The 24,947-nt window shown below is 34.1% G+C and overlaps 1 protein-coding gene across 3 annotated transcripts in view; it reads right to left on the bottom strand.

Moving 5' to 3' along the window:
• The window catches only part of jbug (filamin-type immunoglobulin domains fbug), a 145,641-nt gene extending 122,799 nt beyond the window's left edge, over window positions 1-22,842 (bottom strand). For all 3 annotated transcript variants that reach the window (XM_072520889.1, XM_072520888.1, XM_072520893.1), the window contains exons 1-3: window positions 22,616-22,842; window positions 12,655-12,880; window positions 7,104-7,256 (exon numbers count right to left, since the gene is read on the bottom strand). In XM_072520889.1, the coding sequence (XP_072376990.1) occupies window positions 7,104-7,256; window positions 12,655-12,844 (343 nt within the window). In that variant the 5' untranslated portion in view covers window positions 12,845-12,880; window positions 22,616-22,842. The remainder of the gene's footprint in view (window positions 1-7,103; window positions 7,257-12,654; window positions 12,881-22,615) is intronic.
• Between the last annotated feature and the right edge of the window lie 2,105 nt (window positions 22,843-24,947).

Consider the following 24,947-nt stretch of genomic DNA (forward strand, 5'->3'; position numbering starts at 1 on the left):
TATATTTTAAAACTAATAATAAAAAATAGTAATTTGTCATTTAAAATGAGTTTGTTATTTTTACTCTTTTACGACCTAACACTTTTGAATACATTTCAACCCCTAGCCCAAGCCTTCTGCTTGCGATACCGCCTCTTTGTCATATTTGTAAGTCCCACACCTAGATTATCTTCATATGTAACTATAATCTATTATCGATCTTTATTTTCTGATGCCCTACACTATTATAATTAGTATGGTCAATTTTTTTCTGTGTAAATTTTTAGTCTTCCTTCATTTTTCAATAATTCTATTTTTTTACATGTACCAGTTTCGTCTTCAATTATAATGGACTTTCTAGAGTGTATGTGTGTGCGTGCAATTATCTAATTATTTCTACCTATTTTTTTTATAATTAAGGTGTGACTCGACCATTTCTTGAAAACGTTAGTTGATGACACTAGGCGACATCAAATATCAATAAAACTGACGCCACGACCATAAATAGCATCGGTTCAAACGGTAATTGAAATGATAATCAGTAGCTATTTGCACAATTAGAAATAAAAATTTAATATTTAGTAGATAATCTAGGGTTTCGTTTGATAAAATATTAAATTACATCTAATTTATAAGCACTTTCATTAAATTTGGTCACCAGTCTCCCAACAAATTTTCTTTTACGGCTATACCAAACTGTTTGATAATTCAAAATAAAATCATCTTCTTAGTATATTTAGCATATTACGCTAAAATAAGAATTTGAAATTTTCGACTCTACCCTTCCAACAATCCGCAGAACTTTATCAAAATCAAAAATTGATGACGGATCAATTACCTACGCATCTTCATCCCCCAAATTGTTAAACAGCTAGGCACTGTACACAACACAGCACTTAGATTATCTCTTTTTGAACATCACCTGTTGAAAGTTTATATATTGAAATTGGGGAGCCTTCATTATATCATGGGAGAATTTCCTTAACTCATTTACAAGCAACTTCAATAGCTTTAAATATAAACAAACTTCTATTTACAAACACATTCAATAATAAATATATAAATCTTTTTACCAATGGTATCAAACATACGGCGGGCGTAATTTCGGCCGGTAATCCCTTGGCCTACCTGCATAAATCAAGGGGTACCATTTATGACAGGGGTAATTTCGGCCGAGGGGTTGATGTTTACGATGAGATTAAAATATTGGTAATTACGCTTCATAGTTTCTGTAAAATATTAATTGTGTATTTATTTGGAAATACCTAATCCTGTGTACCTGTCGGAAATACCTTTAATTTACTTATCTCTTTATTCTAATAACTATGTTGTACCTACTTAAGATTATTCCTTTAAATGTATAAAATTCACAAATAACAGGTATAAAATTATTATAGCTAGTCAGTATTATAACTTATCTTGAAGCTACTAGTCGATAGAAAGCATAAAATATATTATTTGTATACGATGGCATCTGTTTCAGTAATTAAGAGTTCACGCGGTTGTGACTTACTAGTTGTAGAAAAGTTTCAGTTTTGTAAACAGGACGTATTAAAAAGTGGTGAAGTACGTTGGAGGTGTATAAAGAAAAATTTAAGATGTTTAGCCAAACTGTACACTGTTGGTGCGGAATACACAGTTACTAGAAGTGAATTAATCCACAACCACGAGTCCGATGAAACTACGTTGGAGAGAAAAATAGTGACGACTTCATGCAAGCGCAAAGCTGAGGAAGACATATCGGAGAAACCTTCAAAAATTATTAAAAGCGTTCTTTCAAATCATTTGCCAGAGAATTTGTCATCGATAGATGTCAGTCTAATAAGAAGAAATTTGTACAACAGCCGCCGTAAGCTCTTACCAGCCCTGCCTAAGGATATTCACGATGTACATTCTGTACTCGATAGTTATGGACCGAAAACCACAACAGGTGAAAATTTTTTGTTTATTAACAGCACAGCTGATAATATCATTGTTTTTTCTTGCCATACAAATATAATAAGTTTATGTAAAATGAAAGATTTTTACATGGATGGCACATTTTCTTATTGTACAAAATATTTTTATCAGTTATTTACCATCCATGGACTGGAAAATGGGCATTATGTTCCTCTTTTGTATTGTCTGTTGCCCAATAAGACCAGTGACACATATATGAGACTTTTTCTGTTGGTAAAATCTAAAATTTTTGAACTTTATAATATTGTTTTTGAACCGAAGGAGGTATTTGTGGATTTTGAAATCGCAATTCATAACGCATTAAAAGTTGTCTTTCCCAAAACCAAACTAAATGGTTGTAGATTCCACTTGCACCAGGCGTGGTATAGGAAAATACAATCATTAGGGTTAACCCAAATGTATAAAGATAAAAACTGCGAGGAAAGCAAATGGCTTACTCATACTTTTGGGCTAACTTATTTAGACCCCTCTGAAGTTGAAGATTGTTTCATATTTGATCTCATGTCATACAAACCGGACCATAAACTTATAGATAAATACGCAGACTATTTATTAGAAAACTACATAGCGCCAGAATCTCATTTTCCACCAAATATATGGGCATATGAAAACCCATCAATTAAAAGAACCACAAATGCCTGCGAATCATTCCATTCGCACTTTAATTCTAGTTTTTATTCAAGTCACCCTTCTATATTTATTTTTATAGAAAAATTAAAAGATTGTCAGATCGATGCATATTTAAAAATAAAAAATTTAAATATTCCAGCAAAAATTAAAGACAAACAAGTAAAAAACAAACTAAAATTTATCGAAAACATGGTAAATATGCTTCGATCTGACAATATTTCTAGAATTAATTTCGTTAAATCTGTATCACATCAAAACGTTTTTTAAAAATTTATAGTTAAATTAAATATTAAAAAAGTGGGTAATGTAAAAGCTTATACTAATAATCGAGTTTTGTGTAAGCGGAAAAACGAATGGTAATCTTCTCAAACGTTATAAAGCAAATTAAAAATGGCGTGAACCAACGCGAGTTGGGAATCCTTAACTTGCAACAAAAGAAAAAAGTTTGTGATATCTCGATTACGAGTTGGACATACTAGACTTACTCCTCATATTTATTCTCTAAAAGTGACCTACCTACATGTAAAACATGTAATTTTCCTAGAAAAATTAGTCAATGATCATATGGCCATACGATTAATATATATCTGCCTTATATTTTTATTATCTTATGTGAGACATATTATCAATGTTCGCAGAATAAGAATACAGTTCCCATCAATTTAGAAGATTGCTTAAACTGTGCCGTTACCGAAGACAAAGTTAGATAAACATAAAAGTCTGCCACAAATTCAGTCTGGTTTCAAAACGGATCAGAGCTGTACTAGTTCACTATCGCGCGTAGTGAACTATCATGCACTATCATAACAGCTGCTTCAATCTCAGCTGTTGATATACTATTTATTGCGTTTATAATGCGCTGTTTCATGTCATCTCGCGTGATTTGTCGAGTTTGGTACACTAAGTCCTTCAATCTTCCCCAAAGATAAAAGACCATGTTAAGTCTGGAGATCTAGCTGGCCATGAAAATATACTTCCCCTTCCAATCCATTTATTTGGGTAACTTGCATACAAATAATCTCGAACTCGTCTGGAAAAGTGCGCAGGACACCCGTCATGTTGTAATATCACATCTTTTCTTGTTTGTAAGTTAATACGGTAGCCTTAGATCCGGTAGTGAAAGAAGAATCACCGAGAGACGAAATGACACATCATATGAGATTCAAATTGCCACCATTTGATGGAAAGTGCTCTTGGTCCATATACCTTAGACAATTTGAAGCTATTGCGACAGCCAATCATTGGACAGAACAAGAAAAAGCTGTTTCCTTGACTGCTGCTTTACGAGGTGATGCTGCGGATATCCTAAGATCAATTCCTAAGGGTCAAGAAAAATGTTACCAGACCTTGTTCACTCGACTAGATAAACGTTACGGAGATGCCCATCTACAACCAGTCTACAAAGTACAAATAAGAAGTAGAATCCAACGAGCAAATGAGAGTTTGCAAGAATTTGAAGCAAATATTGCTCGTATAGCGCTGTTGGCCTATCCAGAGGCACCAGACAACATTTTGGAAGAAATCGCTGTAGATGCCTTCGTCAATGGGTTAAGAGACATTGAACTACAGAAAGCTTTACGACTAGCAAGACCGAAAGTTTTAGATGAAGCGCTCGCTATTGCCTTAGAACATGAAACAGCTAGTCAAGTTTCACGGAGCTATCGAGTACGAACCTCTGAAGAGAGCGACGAACAAAACGAGAAACGTCTGGAGGAAATCGTACGGAAAGTAGTTCGTGACATGATGCCGAAGAGACGTGAACCCAGATGTTGGAATGGTAACGACGTAGGTCACATTCGTCGTAAATTGCAAGAAAATAATACAACAGTCAGAAAGCTAGAACAAATGGAACACAGGGCTGGAAAGAGTCATTCAAATGCTGATGCTCAGTCAAGACGGGCATACAGTGCAAATCGTAATCATTGTCTTAAATTAGAAGAACGACTTTGCCCCGTGAGACGAACCATCGTCATTAATGATCAATGGCAGCCTCAACAGCTACAAGACGCTCAAGCAGATGATCCATGTATAAAAAGAGTATTGGATTGGATGCGTCGAAGAGAAAGACCTTCTTGGCAAGACATTAGTGCATGTAGTCCAGAAGTCAAGTGTTACTGGAGCCAATGGAATTGTCTAGTGCTGAAAGATGATCTTCTGTATAGAACCTTTGAGAACGATGATGGTACAGAAACTAAGCTTCAGTTGATTGTACCTAAAAGTAAAGTGTCAGAAGTATTGCGTCAGTTGCATGACGGTGCATCCGGTGGACACTTTGGAATCACGAAGACTCTGCAAAAGGTTCGAGAACGGTTCTATTGGGTGAACTGTAAAGATGATGTAAGAAGATGGTGCCGGAAATGTGAACTGTGTGCAACCAGTAATGGTCGCTGGTAAAAAGAGGGCACCCATGAGACAGTACAATGTTGGTAGTCCTATGGAAAGAGTAGCAATCGACATTGCAGGTCCACTTCCAGAGACAAATGATGGAAATAAATATATCCTGGTAGCCATGGATTATTTTACGAAATGGACTGAGGCCTATGCGATACCAAATCAAGAAGCTGCTACCGTTGCAGAGGTACTTGTTAAAGAATTCTTTAGCCGATTTGGTGTTCCTTTGGAGATCCACTCCGACCAAGGGCGAAACTTCGAGTCAACCCTTTTCCAAAACGTTTGTAAATTGATTGGTGTCAATAAGACCAGAACGACACCCCTGCATCCTCAATCAGATGGAATGGTCGAGAGAATGAACCGAACAATGGGTAAACACCTGTCCAAAGTTGTATCAGAGAGCAAAGATGACCGGCGACCAAGCTTTAATGAATTTATGTCAAATTACGCAGAGAGAAAGAGTGCTAGATTCGGCGTGACCACAGAAGTTCAGCAGGATCTTTTTAGTGTTCCGCATAACGTCTCTCTAGCCCACTGTGTTGCCCAAGATCTTGAGATGACTAAAGGAATCTCATCCGTATTTTATAAGAAATTCGGTCGTTTGGACGAGTTAAAAAACCAGCAGCCTAAAGTTGGAAGAGTACTGAGATTAGAAGATGGTTCTCGATCTTTGTTGTATATGGTGACTAAGAGGTCGTATACAGACAGGGCAAGCTACGAGGATATATGGCGTGCTCTAACTAATTTGAAGAAAATTGTGTGCAATTACGACATCAAGAATTTGGCCTTACCCAAGATAGGCCATGCACTAGATAATCTGGATTGGAAGATTGTCAGAAGCATGCTTGAAGTAATCTTCCGAGAAACCGGCGTACGAATTACTGTGTGTTGCATTAACCCGATGAGATCGTATCCTTCAAAGTCAGTAGACTGTTATTTCTTGCTAAAGGGTTCATGCAGAGCTGGAGAGTCCTGTAGATTCCGCCATCCTGTGCCTACATATAGAGTTGATGATCGGGACGATCAGATTTAAGAGGGGAGCAGTGTTACAAACATGCTCTCGGCATGGCCCAGGTAACGGTTGCATTGCATCTCTAATACCCTTCCAGAAGCTTCTCCGTGTATCGAGTGCGAGAGAGAATAACCGGTCACGTAGGCGAACTAGAGGTGGGACAACGCCAGAATATTCTCGAACGTAGTAACTGTAGTATATATAGGTAACAATGTTAGAAGTAGAGTTAGTTGATAAGAGAGTACCGAACTGTAAACTTCTAAATAAATATATGTATATAAATTCGAACCGCTCGTTTTATTTAATCACGCTACAGTACCTACTGACTTATTTTTTAATTTAATTTATAATACAGGGTGAGTCAATACTATACTTACTTATGTTTATGCGTTTTTATTCATATCTCGAGTTCGACAAAAGCTAATAACATGCGGTTTACGCCATTTTGTTACGAATTTATTCCAGTTCTATTATAGTTTACAATAAATAAGTGTTTCCGTTAAACGTTTTGAAGAAAAACAAATTTATTTTTTTCTATTCGAAACTACCCTCTACCTATGACAATTAAAACTAAATGCAATTATTTTATAGTAGATATAAATTAATTCATCAACACTCTTTCTAATGACACTGATTTCGTTAAAATCGGTTGATCCAAACCAAAGTTATAGGTATTTATCCACAAATATTTTCCCACTCTCCCCCACCCTTTATTTGAAAAAATAAAAGAAAGTACTTGCACAAATTTGTGCAGAATTTAGGCCTCTTTCTAGTTTACTTATTTATATGTACTTGGTATAATTGGGCATATTTCCCAAAAAACTGGTTTTCAAAGTTTTCTTCACAGGTTACGCCCCCTAGCGGTTAACCCAGAAACTTGAAAGTTATTTTCAGCGATTTTTCTTGACCACTTTTACGAAGGAATTTTTTCTCCTAAAGTTATAACATGAATAATTTCTGATATATAGCCGAGAGATCGGCTTATTGGACCACCCGGTACAATAAAGAATCATTATAGGATAAAATGTTCGCAGAATAAAAAGCTTAGTTATTTGGTAACTAAAATAACAATAATCTGCACTTCTATGTCATCCATAATTCTTGGATATAGTTTCAAAGTATATCAACTTACCTATATTAACAAGTTTAATTCCATCTTGTTCTATAGCACTCAAAGCACAGGTTACATTTTCCAGGTAATGATGTTGATTGGCCGGCCTCTTGTTCCAGGAAGGTTTCAAAGGCTTCTTTCTTAAAGCTTCTACCAGCAGACATAATCTGACTCCTGAAAGCAAAGGAACTTTAGTGCCTAGAGTGTAATAATGTTTTACTCAAATATATACGTAGTAACTATAAAATCAAATAATAAATACAGAGATATCTACACATAGAAGCAAACAATATGGCAGAATCCCCAGAAGACAACTGTAAGAACATATTGTGAGATAGAACTGACCAATAGTTCAAATGAAACACGAGATTCTTTTTCGGAAGATGTTATAAACTAAATTAAGCACAACTTGCTGACTGGTCGTAATGCCACCCTGCGCATTGCGACCTACCACAACTTTAACACATTAAAGTTGTATTAAAAGTGCAAAAAGTAATATCTGTGTTTCCTTGGTGAATGATGTTGAATTTAACCCCCGTTGAGCTCTAGCTTGAAAAGCGAATACTATACAGATTAGGTAAAGAGGGACTAAGCTAGGGTTAAAATGGGACGAAATGTAGACCATTGGATAAAAAGAAGAAGTCCGCAAAATGATGAGGATGATGAGTTAAAAGGAACAATGGAACTAAATTGGTACCAGCTAGCTTAGAATAGAGAAAACTGGAGAACAATGGGAGAGACCTATAGAAGAGCTCAGGGCTAAAAGGATGAGGGTCCAAAAAAACAAGTTAGGTTTTTAAGTTTTAAAATCAGATATAAAAATAATTAACAAAAAGGGCACTTCATTTTGGTTACTAATTTATGCAGTAACTCACAGGGAATGTGTAGGTTACGTTTTTGGGTTATAAATTTCCAAAAATTACTATAAATATAAATTTATTTTATCTTTAATGTTATGAAATCTCAGGCTTAATGAATGAGGGTCCACTAACGTGTCTTAAAATGAAACTAAAAATATAGATAAGGTAGTCTATATTTTCAAAACTAATATCATACAGATCTGTTCCTGTTGATTACACAAAGCTACAAATTTAGTAGAAGATTGTTAGTAATGGATACAACGAAAAGCTTTAAGTATATGGCAGTGCGTCAAAATATGCTTGAGACTTTACAGAGCAAAATTTTTTCAAATGCTGAAAAGTCCACAATATGCCAGCTCTGGCAGTCTGGCGATTTGAGAGTGATGAGGAACGACGCCTAGTTGCCGTACAGGTCGTTTTTTAAAAGGACAACTTTTTGTATACAAAGGAGAAAGAAAACTTAGTCCAAATATTTCCTGGTTCTCGCAAGAAATAGCTCTAAATGGTGTTGGTGTTAGCTGGATCTGGAGTTTTCAATAATTTCGTTCCACTCGAAAGAAGTTTGAATTTTTTTGACCAAAACCTTTTCGTTTCCTTGAACAATTTTCAATTGCTGCAGAATATTCACTGTCAGACATTTTAAACAGCACAGTACTCCAATAATAAAATAACACCAACCTACACCAGAATAACAGAAAGCTGTAAATAAACACAGGTATGTACGTTTAGAAAACATCTGGGCAACAAACAGCACTAATAGCAGAGACCTCTGTGGTCAGCAATCTAAACTAGGTAGACTGTTATCCTTTTTGTCTGCATATATAGCACCTTTATTCTTTTAGCTTAGAAGATGTATTTTTCAAAGCTGAATGGATTGTATACCTTCATATTTTTTTGATTAGTTAAATACCATACAAAATTTTACATGAGATAAAGTACAAAAAATTAGTATTATCTCCATAATGATAAATAATGAACCCTCATCATTTTTGCTTTGAGCTCTTCTATCGAAAAGATAGAAAACGGCTGAAGAAGATTATATTTTGCAATTATATTATTTTATGTCCTTTTCTTGCTTTATTTCTGTGTTCTGAGTTTAGCTGTTTTTTAAGGGTGGATATCAGTTCAATATCTAATATTTCTAAACGATGTTCTCTGATCAGGTCTACCTGTTTTATATTTGCCTAAATTTTCTTGTCATCTAGAGTTAAAAACTGTTTTTCCTGTAGTGTCTGTCCTAAATAAATTATATTACCTATAAGTATATAGTAGTAGTTTGATTCATTTTGTTCAATATTGCATTGAAAAAAAAATTTACACCAATAAAAATACCTATTAAGTAACCCACCATCAGTTTTGGTAGGAATTATTAAAAGATACTGTCACTGCACAAGTTTTTTATAAACAGGTTACTGAATACGATAACTATTAAATATTATGTTAAAATATTTGTTGCTCTTGTTGAGTAAATGACAGAGAAAGTATTACGGTATGTTATCCATATTAAGAATCCTGCTGGTAGTTGCTAATAGTATATTTTACTGCCATTATAACGGAAATAGTAATGAGAATATTAATTAGGTTAATATAGAGAACCGTTACCTAAGATTTTGGTTAAAAATAAGCTTAACTTAAGGTAAGCTTAACTAACTTATGTTGTGACGAATTGAAAAACTTGTTTTTATTTAAAATTATTATTATATTTAATAATAAAATTAATTATTAATTAATTTTATTATTAAAATTATTACATTACAATATGCCTAGATACTGGATTATAAACAAAATGCTTAGATAAACATACCAGGGCACATCATAATATTATCACATTCATCCTACTTAAAATAAAACTAATTTAAAAATTTAAATTGCAAGAAAATAATATTTTTAATTAAAAAAATAACGAGATTTTATTTCAAATTTAAAGTTATGATAAATATTATTTCTTTAACCCAAAAATTAATCTATCAAACTGATAACAGACCATGGCCTTCAATGAAACAACATTTGCTTAAGACTTGCCCCATCTTCTCTTGATCTATATTTAAACGAATTTTCCGAATTGTTTTTAAAATTCACATTCATTGTAATATAAATTTTTAATGACTCGCATGTACTTGGCTCAATTAATCTTTTGTTAACCAAAGAGGAAACGATCTTATTACCTTTCTGTTGTAAAGTACTAACAGGATTGCAGTCTAGTCTCTTATAGTATTGTATAATTTTATTTAAGTAACCAACCTTTTACATTGCAACTGTAACATTATACACTTGAGTGCAAAATAATCGACTCAAAATTATGCGAAAGTACGTCTTCTGTTTCAATCTAAAAAGTGTAAATTTAAAAATATTTGTTTTTGTTCTTAAAAAGTTTTGGTTTTTGGTAAATTGGAAGACGTATTCCAAATAAATAATGCAACACGTAGAGAAAGGGTCAGAAAGGTCAACGCAGCTCAAGCAGTAGCATTATTGAGAGAGAAGGCCTGAGCCAGAGGGCCGTGGCAAATCGACTAAATTTAATCCAATCTGCTGTATCCCGAGTGTATCGTCGCTACCAAGATAATGGTGATTATGTCCACCGACAAGGAGGCCGTAAACGAATAACAACGGAGAGAGATGATCGATTTTTTGTATCGAAGTCCCTGAGAAATCGACATTTGACTGGTGCTAATTTCAAAAAAGAGCTTAGAGAGGTCCGAGGTAGTGGTTATCAGCATTTGGACAGTCAGAATGAGACTGAAGCAGCCAACCTGACAGGGCAGCTACGGGTCTCAAGCTAACTGCAGCCCTGAAGCAAAGGCGATTCGAATTTGCTCGCGAACATCTGGATTGGGATGACTATCAATGAAGTCGGGTATTGTTCTCCGACAGTAGGATCTGCCTAGATTGCAACGACAAGAGGCGTCTAGTCTATAGAAGGCCAGGAGAGCGATTTGCTAAATGTTGTATACGAGAAATTGTGTCATATGAAGGCAGTTCTTTTATGTTTTGGGCAGATATTTCCATGGACGGGAAAACCGAGTTGGTTTTCCTGCCTCATGGAGGACGTGGAGGAGGTTTAACGGCGGATAGGTTACATCATAGACATTTTGGAGAAACATGTGGTCGCATACGCGAGATTTATCAGTGATACCTTTATTTTAGTGCACGATAATGTACGATGCCATACCGCACTGGTCAACATCACCAATCTGACTGAGATCGGTGAGCTACAATAAATTGGCCTGCGTTGAGCCCGGATCTAAATCCAATAAAACATGTTTGGGATGAGCTTAAACGAAGGGTCCGGGACAGAAATCATGCATCAAGGAGCATAATGGAATTATGAGCTGCGCTTAATGATGAAAGGAAAGCAATGTATCAAGAATTTATTAGAAAAGTCATACAATCCATGCGAAATCGATTAAAAAGTGTAATAAGGAGTAGGGGTGGTAATATCAAATACTGAAAAAAAAATAAATTCATTTTGTAATTGATGATTTCTCTATTCATAACGTCTCTCTTGCATTAGTTCCAATGATGAATATTTAGGAGACTCTATTCGTATTGCATATTGTTTTTATAATACGTCTTCCAAATAATGTAATAGCTGTTTTTGTAAGTTCAATAATAAAGTTATTGTTTGCACATTACATCTTTTTTATTTTCATCCTTCTTACATTGAAACAGAAGGTGTAATCTCAAATATCGCTTTTTAGTCGGTTGTTTTGCACTCAAGTGTATTTGTATTAGGATGATTACCTAAATAAAACTTCTGATTTGTTGAATGACGGTATAGGATACATATCTAATATTGTCATTTACTGCAATACCATCGTCTGATTCGTACAGGGCTTCTCTAAAGATGTTTTCAGAGTATATGATAAATAATGTTAGTAATAGTATACAACCCCGTCGAACTCCTTTTTCCGACTGTGAACATCTCGAATAGTTCATTTTCCAATGCCACTGTTGTTTTTTGAAGGAGATATAAATTTGAGATAAGTTTTATATTCCTTACCATCAAGTACTAATATTTTTAGGATATCGATTAGCTTCCCATTTGATACTTTGTCAAATGCCTTCTCGAAATCAGTGAAACATGCATACTCATCGCAGTTAATATTCCTTGCTTTGTGTATTAGAACTTGCAATCTAAAAAGTGCTTCCCCCTTTCCGAGACCTGCTCTAAATTCACATTGAACTTCACTTATTTGTTCTTCTAATTGAGTAGTAAAGAGTCATCTATGTTCCTCACATTTCCTAGCGTTGGCTTTCTTTGTCTTCATGTTGTTCCATTGTTCTTCTGTGCCGCTAGTAGCGTTTTTAACTATTTTGCAAAGTTCTTATCAAGCTCATTTTTAACTTTTTCCTGGATGTTTTCTTTCAGTTGTTTTATATCCATTTTGGACCTAAATTAACTATATTTCTCACCAATTATTTTGAGTCTTATGTTGATATTTGCAACTAATGATTATGACCCGAGAGGACATCTACGCCTGGATATGTTTTTACTGGAGTGAAAGAATTTGAGACAGAATTGAGTGACAAAATTTCAAAGATCTAACTACTGGTCTCTAAGGTCCTGGTCTAAGTAAATTGTTACTTTAAGATTTGTTTATTTATCAGGCTTTTTTTTATTGATTATTTTCATGCCTCTAGTTACAAAATGAAGAAATAATACAGTTTTACCATAAAATAACGACGAAAAAGAAGATCAATATCTCTCTTACCTGTACATAAATCTCTCGATAAATCTGCCACCCTTAAATCCTGTGGCAAATGTTCGTTTACCCAATTTCTAAAGGTATTGGCTTGTATATCCACCCAAAGATCCTCGTTACCCTTGATCTGCATACCACGCGCCGCATGACCTTCGGGGCTTCGAGCCAAGAGACCGCTGTGCGATATTTTTCCTTCCATTTTCCTATCTTCTACTTGTTTTGGCACTTGACATCACTGAAACAAGATAATATTATGATTACGCTGATAAAAAAACCAAATAAGTCGTCACATATTCTTTAAAGAAAGATATTACAAATATTGTGAGCTAGTCTGGCCAAAATCAAAAGAGAATTTTTTAAATAGCAATTTTGACGAAACAAGTAGCAGTTGGACAGACTGCTTAATGAAAAGCCATGTGATGGACGTTTTGATAGCTCAACTCAGCAATGCCAGACATAAGCTCTTGATCTATGCGAATGACCTGGCCATCTTAGCCCCCGCACAAATTAATTGGCATAGTCAGTGATAGAACTTTGACTATAGTTACAGAATGAACTTCAAATGTAGAGCTTTACAGCGAAATTTGCGATAAGCAAGAATTAAGAGGCAATAGGTCCTTTAAACCTATGTATAGGGTGATACTAGACTCAAGAACTTCTTGTCACCAACAGTTAGAACGTCAAAAACACAATGACTATTTTTTGGTAGTCAGATTCTCATGCAAAAATGTGTAGTTTTAAACCAGACGTGTTATACAGTATACTCCCTCTATAACGAACACGGTTATTACGAGTTTTCTCTTATAACGAGGTACATTAGATGTAACGTGAAATTTCTATTGAACTATAACCCTCTATAGCAAGGTAAATTTGCTTATAACGAGATAAAATAAGATTGAAAAACTTGTTTTTTTACGTTTTGTCCCGACCGTAGCTATAAATAAATACCCGCTTTAAGGGCCGTCCGCAATAAATTTCTTAGAATTTATGATTCTTAGTCGGAAATTTACAATTTATGATTCACAAGTGTCATTGTAGGGGGTTGACCATTCACACCTAATAATATAGGTCCTAATAGACAAGATGTGGAAAGTGTTTTAAAGGTTGTCAGAAACTTTATCCAAAGAAAAACGCAAATGAAGAAGCATAAAACTGTTTCACATCTTTAGAAAATATGATAGATAGGATACTGGACAATTTAAAGCAGTCAAAAAAGACAGACTTCTTCCAATTGCAGAAGCAGTAGTTTATATTATTCTTGAAACTACGCTTTATATAGATTTACAGAATACAGATTTTTTGTTTTAACGTATATCATTAACAATAAAAGTAAACAACTTTTTTTCAAAAACGCCATTCAAACAATATTTATTAGCATCTTATATTGCTCCGAATGGCTTCACTATAGAAAGTTAATGTTTTAGAAAACTACATATTCATATGTATAGTCGGTTCGCTATATTTACGCGGGTTTCGGATTAACAAAATTATGCTAATGACTCATTAATAACCAGTTGCAGTAAACGACTTCCCAGAAAATTAGGTAAAAACTGCATTAATGGTCATATTTTAAAATACATTAAAATAACATTAGGGTAGGTATAAATTTGTTACAATATTGCAGTTGAATTGATTCTTTGCCAGTGTTGACATTGTATGTTTGGTGGAAATATTTAAAAATGCCTAGACGTGTGTTAGATGTAGATAGTCTAATTTGTAGTGTACATAAGTATTTTACGGATGAAAAAGAAAATGGCGGTCCTTTAAAATCGGTAATGTCTGTTCAACAACGCGTATGTGATGCTCTAGGAATTAGTGAAACCAAACTAAGAGGAGTATTACAAAATCGCAATAATGAACGGCCGAAAGAAGATCACCGAAAAACTCGCCTATCATTGAAAACGAAAGATATTCCAGATGGAAAAAAATTTGAAATTCGTGATACCATTTATCGAATGCGATCCAACAAGGAACAATTGACCTTAAATACAATTCTCTCGGAATTAAAAGATAGAAAATTTGACGAAATTGGCAGAACAAGTCTATGGCAAGTGATACATAATTTGGGTTTCAAATTTCAAAAGGAGGATAACAGAAAAGCCCTTTGTAAAAGAAGTTCTGTTATGCATAAAAGAATTAACTTTCTAAGAAAATATTCTAAATTAAAAGAAGAAAGGGCAAATTTTATATATTTGGACGAAACATGGATATTTTCTAGGGGTGCAACCAAGAGAATATGGCAAGATGATAACGTAAAGTCTATTAAACATCCTGATGGAGAAGGGAAGCGACACATAATTTTACATGCAGGAGGGAAATCGGGTTTTATAGAAGGTGCTGATTTAATATTTTCATATAAATCAAAATCAAGTGACTATCACGATAATATGAACACAGAAATGTTTGTAAAATGGTTACATGAAAAACTTCTCCCAGGTTTAAGTGAGCCCAGCATAATTATTTTAGACAATGCACCTTACCATTCTGAAGTATTAAACAAAAGTCCAACGAATTCTTGGATTGTTAATAAAATTAAAGGATGGTTGACAAAAGAATACCATTTACACAACATATTTTAAAATCAGAATTATTACGCTTGGCAAATATCCACGCAAAACCAAAAACCTTTGTTGTGGATCAGATTATTGAAAGTTACGGTCATCAAGTTTTACGTCTGCCACCGTATCATTGCCAGTTTAATCCCATCGAATATATATGGGGAATACCAAAACAATATTATGACAACCATATTGGGCCTAACGGTTATAGCGACGAAGCAGTTCGGGAAACTTGGCGAAAGGCACTTTCAATTGTAACTCCAGAAGTGTGGTGCAACTGTATATTCAAGTGCGAGAAACTATAGAAGATTGGTGGACTCGTGAAAATAAAATAAACGAAATAAGTAAAATCATAATAACAATTTATGGTGATGACAGTGATGATGATGACGATTATGATATTTTTGATGATAATGACTGATTTTCATTTTTGTTGGCAAGTTAAATTTTTTTATTTTTCATTAGAAATTCTCTCCATGGAACAAATATACATAGACCATATTTTCTGTGTGAAGTGTAATATAAAATTATTATTAGGTTTATATTAGCCACATTAGACTCCATTAATGAAGTAATTCTCCTTATTATACTGTCAATTATATAAAAGATTTTCCATTATCATTTAATTAAAAAAAGTTATGGATTATTTTTCATTTCATTTGACCAGTTGATATTTCCCCAAAGAGCAGGTAATTAAAACTGGGTACTTACAATAAAATTTTTAATCCGAAACCCGCGTAAATATAGCGAACCGACTATATGCACAGTATTATTGTTGTTGGATATAACGAGATCCGCTTATAACGAGGTAATTAGTCTGCCATTTCAGTTCTCGTTATAGAGGGAGTCTACTGTATTTGATTTGTAACATGGAAAACCAACAATAACGTATGCATCAGTGGTATGGTGACGAAAGGTGCAGCAAAAAGTACCATCCTCAAATTAAACAAGGTGCAAAGACTTTGGTTGCCTTGAAAATACAGGAGTTATGAGGAGAACACTAACAGTAGCTATACAGAGTTGTGTTATGCTCCTTAAATGGGTCTAGATGAGAATAAAAGAGAAGCTTTCTATAATAAATTAGAAGAAAGGTGAGTGATATTCCATCAGAGTTATCAATATCCCAGTCCCCGATGAGAAAATTCGGACCTCTACAATGAAAACGACCGATTCTCACAGCGCTCCCCAGAAAAGTGATATCATCACTCCAAAATCATTCTCTTGTCCTCATAAGCGGAAAGAATCTTGTTTATATGCTGCGAAAATATCTAGAGATTAAACTAAAGAGACATTTGTTTATTATAAACAGACTCCATATCATTTACATGTTTATTATAAACATGTAAACACGATGTTTACATATACGGTATACGGACTAAAACGAAAATGTCACACTTTTACAGAAAAATTAATTTTTGAATTAAAGACAAGGGACACAGACCAATTAAAAAGGATAAATCCATATAACAACTGTCATTTTTTCAAAGCCTACTGTTTATCCGTTGTTAACTGATACAAGTGATCTTTAACTTATTAATAATTACTCATCACAATCGACAGTTATGAATGTTTTACTAAAAACTTTTTGGATTAGAATACTGTTGATATTAATTAATCTAAAAACAATTACATTTATTTTAACACTTTTAACACTTTTTACATTTATAATTTTGTTATATTATTAGACAAGATCATTATTTATATTTACAAAAATATTTCCGAAATTTTAAGAAAACTAAAAATATCTTGGAAAGTAATGAATTTAGGTAAAGAAAATGCTTCATAAAAATGAAAGAGTATACTTAAATGCAATCTTTTGAAAAAGTATAGAATTATATCATCATCATCATCTTGGTGCTACAGCCCTTAGAGGGCCTCGACCTTCTCAAGCTTTCTACGCCATTCTATTCTGTCCCTCGCTTGCATTTTCCAGTTGCCGACTCCGATCTTCTCGGCATCTTGTGTTACCCCGTCCATCCACCTTAGCTTTGGTCTACCCCGTCTTCTCATTCCTACGGGTTGCGCTGTTAGAATCTTTTTTATCATGTTTGACTCAGGGGCCCGGGCTACATGTCCTGCCCACTGCAGGCGGTTTCGCTTAATTATAGTGGTAATATCTTTACCACCAAACGTATGCTTGTAGATCTTCTGCAGTTCAAAGTTATATCTACGCCTCCATACTCCGTTTTCACAGACCGCTCCGAATATCTTGCGTAGCACCTTTCTTTCAAAAATGGATAGAGCGGATTCATCTGTTTTCGTTAGCGTCCATGCCTCTGATCCATATGTGAGGACGGGGACGATCAGTGTTCTATACAGTCTTATACGAGTTTTTTGAGACAGACGTTTGTTAGCTAAGTACTTTGATAGACCATGATAACACCTGTTTGCAATTATTATTCGCCTTTTTATTTCCTCAGATGTGTTATTATTGGGGTTAACCGATGTCCCTAGATATATGAACTCTTTGACTGCTTCGAAGTTTTGGTCATTGATGATTAAATTTGTGTCAACATTTCCAGCTCTTGTGTTTGTGTTAGTCGGCATGAATTTGGTTTTATTTTGATTTATCTGTAACCCCATTCGTTCTGCTGCTGCTACTAGCTCGATTAGGATTTCCGCAGTTCTCGCCCTAGTTCTTGTTATAATGTCCACGTCGTCTGCATATGCTAGAATTTGGACTGATCTATTAAATATTGTTCCCCTGCTATCTAAATTAGCGTCTCGTACAACTTTTTCTAAGGCGACATTAAAAAGCTGACACGCCAGCGCATCTCCCTGCCTTAACCCCCTATGTATTTGAAATGGGGTTGACGAGTCGTTTTGAATTTTAACTGCTGATAGCATCTTCGCCATTGTCACTTTTATCAAATAGAATTATATAGAAATATGAAAATATGAGAAAATCGTAATTTTCTTTTGTAGTTTTTCCTGTATATGAATATTTGTCAATGATTTCTGTTAAACTTAATTTGAAAACTAGAACATATTGTTTACCTTATTATGTATAATGAATAGTTATTTATTTATTCCTTTTTTATATTCAGTGTGTTTATTTCATAGCGTATTACAAATAAAAATGGTCATAACTCGTTAAATAGCCTGTATAGTATTATCAAACCCCATATTGTAAAAACAGTGACTATAAGACGCATCTAAATATGAGAAAATGTACGGGTGTACTAAAGAATATGATTGTCTACATTATTTATTAAATAACTTTTTTGGATATTCTGTACTATAATGGAATTATTAACCAATGTCCATTAAAAGCTCACCCAGTATAAGCTCTCCGCCAATACATCGAACTTTACACCGCGAATGCACTGTATCTAAATTAATGAATCAACAGCTTAAATGCGCATTGAAAAGACATTTCTTGCCGTTGCGTACATAAAAACGGTGCTGTTGTTCAAGAAGAAAACCGGGTTACGTGTTTCATCGCTAATTGAACTCACTTGTAAAATGACAAAACAAGTAGTTCTGTGTAGACGTGATTAGAGCCAACCTTTTAACACTTCCTAAACAACAGTCAAAGGAAATATTTAATATAATTACATGATTATTTCGTTATTTTTTCTCGAAAAATAAATTAATTAAATATAAATAGATAATTTTTAATGTTATGTTTATATGGGATTAAGCCACAATTTAGGGGAGAGTTGCCAATATTGTACCATTTAACATATTTCGAATTTTAATTTGAATAATATACGTCATTTTCAACTGAGCCTATATTGTACCATGAGTTTCCTTAATTGTAACCTATATGGAGGGATCAGTGTATAGTAAAATAAATTTTAGTGTGAATAACATTAATCATGTTTTATTTAATACAATTTATTTTCCAATATTTAATATTTCCAGTTATTCATTTTAAACGTACATAATATTTTCATTTACATTCAAAGCAAGAAAAAGGTTGAGTTCCAGGTTGAACTCCTGCACAAACTTCGTGGCTCCATGAACGGCATTTGATGCATTGGATGATGTTTTCAATTCTTTCTTTTCGCAAATAGAACAGAACTACTCATCAACAGACATCCCTATAACAAAATCAGGTTGTTTTGAGCTTGATGTGGCATTTAGAAGAACAGACTCTGTAGGATTTTCACATTTCTTTTTTGCTAACGTTTTTTTTGACAGCTTCTTTGCTCCTTTTAAGACTAGTTTTACCTTCTAGTTTTCTTTTTGGAGCACTTACAAGTTTCTTGGACCCCCAATTTCATTTTTATTTGTTTTATCTGTTCCTGCGCTAACTGTAGCTGTTTAGCTAATTCTATCTAATTTATATAGGGACTTTCCGTCAAAACCATTGTCTTTTTCGTGCTGTTCTCTTCTTGGATTTTGGATGAGGTATCGGGGAAATTGAATCAATGGAAATATTTAGTTTTGGATTTCCTTCACTAGTTTTTTTAGTAGGCCTAATGGGTCTAGTAGTCGTAGCTAAACTCTCTTTGGGACTAGATAGTTCAGGCCAGATTATTTCGTACTTTACATTAGCTCCTGTTGTAGACCTAAGTGGTTCCTTATTTGTCTCATTAGACTCTTCATTTTCACCATCTTCCCGAGTTTCACTGACTTCATGGTCATTTAAATTTTTAGCCGCACAAAAGTCATGATCTTTGAAGACCATGCGATCAACAGGCCATAATCCACTAGTTCGGAAACCATTGACTGCAATTTCAATGTTGGCTGCTCTCGCATAAGCTTCAGAAATCAAGCCAGCTACATGAAGTTGTGTAACACAAACCGGGTTTAGAACGAAGCCACTTTTCAACTGAGTGTGGTAACCTTTGAAAGGCTTAAAGAATGATCTATCTAAAGGATGCACGCGTTGGGTCGTATGCCCAGATAATTGTAGCATTATTACACCGTGCTCTCTAGCACGTAAACTTGCTTCAAAATTCTTGGAGTGCATTGTATGCCCATCCAGTACCAAGAGGAATCTTTTTTTCTACTGTTGGTTTTAGAGAATCAATAAAATGCTGGAGCCATTTTACAAAGAGATCGCTAGTCATGTAGCCTGATTCTAATATCTCAACTATACTCCCTGGTGGAACACCAACCCTCAAATCATTGTTCATTCGCATACGCTTAAATATAAGCATAGGTTGAACGTAAATTCCTGAAGCACTAGCACAGCAAACAACTGTCGTGCTGACTCCACGTTCTCCACTGGACACTGACCCAACTTTCCTTTTACTTTTTTATGCGAGAACCTTTTGGCAATTAATAGGAATTAATTTTTGAGCAAAAATTTTTTTTCGTTCATTTGTATTTTAAATAAAATACGCTGATCAAGACGTATATGCATATTTTTTATAACAAATTAAAGCTAATTTTTTTCTTAATATAATGATATGAGGTAGCCGAAGAAAAAGTGGTCGCAAATTAGGGTTAATAGCGTTAATAAGGTCGATAGATAGTGTTAATAATATACATATTATCACTTATTAAACCATTATCCCACCCAAGGAACCTGTTTATCAAAATACAGTATTATTTCCACAAAAGTCTATAACGCCAAAACGGTAACGCTTAGATTTCAATATATGCTCAAAAAAGTACTCCTAGAACTCAACGAAAAGTAAAAAATGAAATGCAAATCAAATAACGAAATTGGGGATTATTTACGTTATAACTGGAAATAGCACATGCTTAAAAATATTTTCACTAAAAAATTTACTATCGATGCAGCTATGTAGCTGAATTTAATGGATTACCACGTAAACAAGAAGTGTCAGCTAACAGGCAACCTTCTGCATTAGCAACCAGCGCCTGGTAAAAATTGTGGTGATGAGTTTACCTATCTGCGGTGATCAGTTTACGCGTCTCCAAAGGATGCCGGTGACCAGTGATGAGTTTATACCTATCTACGGGTATGCTAACGATATAATTGAAACCACGGATCTTTATAAGCGTATAATCACTAAAGCATACGAAATGAATCAAGCTCGAACTTAGTTTATTTCTTTATTTAAGTTATTTTGTTGTCGCATTCAATTTTAACAATAAATTATCTACCTATTTGTCTATGACAATTCTTATTTGAATTTCAGGTCCGAAACCCTTTTCAAAATAGGAGACTTTTACACTTTGACCTGTATCGCATAATAGGAAGTGATTTTAATACACATGTGAGTCAATCCAAGACAGAATATTAGGCAATAACTGAAAGACTAAGCTTTGGAACTAAAAATGAAGCTAAAAATTATATGCTTGATTAGCAACAGCATTAGACATGGCGATTGACACATTATTTCAAAAGAGAAAAATTCAACTTATTACGTACAAAAGTAAAGGGTTGAATGGATGAAGTGGAAGAAAGCAAGTGGTGTGTTATGTGATAAAAACATTAAAATGAAGCTGAAGGAAAAATGCTATAAACCATCCATAAGATCAGTTATTATATACTAAACTGAATGTTGGGCAGGGAAAAAAATTATATATGAGTATATTAGGGGAAGAAGAGATTGACATTATCTAACCCAGAGGGCAGAAGAAGTAGAAAACGTGCCGTAGAAGATGGATTAATGATGTGAATGAAGATCTTAAAATTCTAAGGGTTAGAAGATTTAGGGAAGTTGCTAGGATTTGACAAGAGTGGCAACTTATCTGTGAGTAGGCCAAGGTCCACAAAAGATTGTTGAGTCAATTATGATGATAATATTAAGGGAAGTCTATGGGGTGGTACCAATTGATGCCAAAATGAGAGAGCATAGGTTAAGATAGTTTGGCCATGTTAAACGTCGACATATTAACCACCCAAAACAAAGATTTGCTGATCTGCTGGTTCCTGGAAGGAGTAGTAAACGAAAGCTAAAGAAGACATGGGGGAGACGCTTAAGCAGGACATGTCGGTAAAGTGATTTGATATTAATATGACCCAAGATAGAAACTTATGGAGAAATGTAATTACGGAAGTCGACCCCGAATATTAGAGATAAGGACAAACAGTGAATGATGAGTCGTATCGCTTCTAGTATTAATAGGTACTGAACAGATAAAGATCCACGGTACCTGCAGTAATTATGGTAATTTCTAACCTACTAGTACAAATTCTTTTAATTATACGGGTTACTGTTGTGTCTACTATTGATATTTCCCATTGATTAAATTTAAATGAGCAGTTCATTTCTGTGTCAGATGAAAGGCACACAAAATATAAATTCTAGTTACACAAAAAATCATAAATCTAGTTATAATTTGTATTCATATTATGTAACATATATCATTACGGCTGCCTCACGTTTGTTTTTTTATGATCAACTTAATTGTTGCTTGTTTCACAGACTGTTGTTTACAGTAACTACTTCAAAATATGTTTTATATGTTCGTGTTGATGGTTTTAATATTTATCGGCGACATAATTGTTGAAAACAACAAAATATTTGTTTATTTCAAATTACCTCGCAAATATTAAATGTATCCAAACACATGTGTCTAAGATCTTCACTTAAAACGACACTATCACAGTTGAAATCAATTTTTCTTCCTTCGCTCTCGACACTATCACCAAAAAACTTAAAATAATGGCACTAAAGTCAGTCCAAGACACTGTTTATTCAAACGACATTCATTTGTCCGCCGAAATTGGACTGCGGAGATCTTAAGAGCTTTGCTGTACATGCGCGAGTCGAACTCAGACTGAATCAGGTATGGCCACAGGTAAGGCTGTGTTGCGTAAGCAGGGCGGTGTACTAGTTCAAACACAGCTTAGACACTTGCACAATCATTTTATCGACGTTCAAATGGTAGTTAATCTAAAATATATAGCTGATAAACTATACGGGATGTATTTCATACAGTTCGATTAATACTTAATGATGTCCAGAAGCGGAAAGAAGTTTTCAGTTTGAACGTGGGCGTGCGCAGAGGTTTTCTCAAGGCAGTTGTTTCATTTTTTTTTATTTCAGACGGTTTTCTATTGTTTTGGTCCACAAAAGGTAATCGGTGTGTAATTATGTATAATTTATTTGGATCATGTGCAAAAACTATACAAAAAAAATATAAATAGCAGCAGATATGACGTAGAACTAAAAACATTAGAATATTAATATAAAAATTAAAAATCACATACTTAGCAGCAATATTTAATGGGTGATCATAATATAATATTTTACAAGGATTTCTTAATCGATATATGTAATGTAGATCATTTTCTACTAAAAACTTTACTTTGTAGTCGCAAATTTACAGCTTTTAAACTTATCCACCGAAAAGTTGTAGTATTTAAAAAAATTAAAAATTATATTGGAGAATTCAACGCACAGTCAAGACAGAAACCCTGTCGAAAAAAGAAACCTAATTGGAGCAATCCTTGGTCCCTTTGTAATCTATTATCGGCCTCCACTCGTCGATATTTTTTGTATTTCTTTCATTGTTCATTTGGAGCAAATGGCTAAGTCAACGAATTCTACAGGCAAAAAATATTCCTGATCATTTTCCTTTCACAACTTTTCAGGGCATCTTCGTCTTTCTCCAGCGTTTCACAATCATAGGTCACAATGGCTCTTATTAGCTTTTGTATGCCCTGTTTTCATTGCTTATTCAATCTGTTTTTTATTTCTGGCTATACTTTGCTGTGCATCTTCAGGTCAACGGTACATGGTTGACCTGAAGATGCATAGCAAATTATAGTATGCGAAACTGGTCGTTCGTGGTAGAATAAATTGATTGTGAGTAAGGCATATTCTTATTTCTTTTTACCTATTTGAAAAGGACTTACACAGGCAACATATTTAAGATTTTTATAACAAAGTAAGTACTTGAAAATATTTAAAATCATGAACAGATTATACAACTTATGTAAGACAATTAAAAAATTTGAAAGACTACTCTAAATCGCCTACACAAAATATTCCTAGATGCAACTCTGAAACCCTGGAAGAGAAAATAATTATCGCCCAAGATGAGGACAACCTCAATCTTATTATGAGAAAATTAGAACACATTAGTACATAAGAAATGGAATGCCAATAAACATAAAACAAATAAAATACTAATCAACGGAAAAAACAATATACTAAAATGTGATAAAATCAAAAGTACAGACAAATTTAGTAATTTAGGATTCATAATATCAAACATAACGAAAAACTGTGATTAAAAAAACAAAAATGAACGTCTTTTTAACGTTCCTTATCAAGTTCTCTTGACGTTGGCGGTTAACTTAGGAATATTCTATTTTTATTGAGCTATTCTGAACAGTTGTTTGACTCTGCGTATTCCGGTCCATTATCTGACATTATTTAGCCATAAGGCTTGTTTTCTGCCAATTCCCCTGCATCCTTCGATTTAGTCCATCATAATTAGTCGAAAAATATTAGACTGTTTTCACCGCAATATATGTCAAAGATACGCTATTTTCTTGAATTTGATAGTATTAATCAGCTGAGGAGTAGCTTCTGCTCTGTTGAGGACTGCTTCATTTGTCTGTTTAGCGGTCCACGGTATGTTTAGTGTTTGTCTATGCAACCACACTTCAAAAGTCTCTAAGCGGTTATTAGTAAATATTTTCAAGGTCCACGCTACGAAAATACATAAGACAACTGACTATTTGCAACATTTAATCGTGCATCTCGAAGTTGAAGTTTCAAGTTATCGTTACAGAAGAGTGATCTCATTTTTACAAAAGATGCACAAATCCAGTAAAATCTTGTTGCATAACAATCAAAAACAGATCAAAAACTTACCTATATTATGAAATAATACAAGAACAAGTGGAATTTGTAAATGAAA

Source organism: Diabrotica undecimpunctata, chromosome 1, assembly GCF_040954645.1.
Source record: "Diabrotica undecimpunctata isolate CICGRU chromosome 1, icDiaUnde3, whole genome shotgun sequence".
Lineage (NCBI taxonomy): Eukaryota > Metazoa > Arthropoda > Insecta > Coleoptera > Chrysomelidae > Diabrotica > Diabrotica undecimpunctata.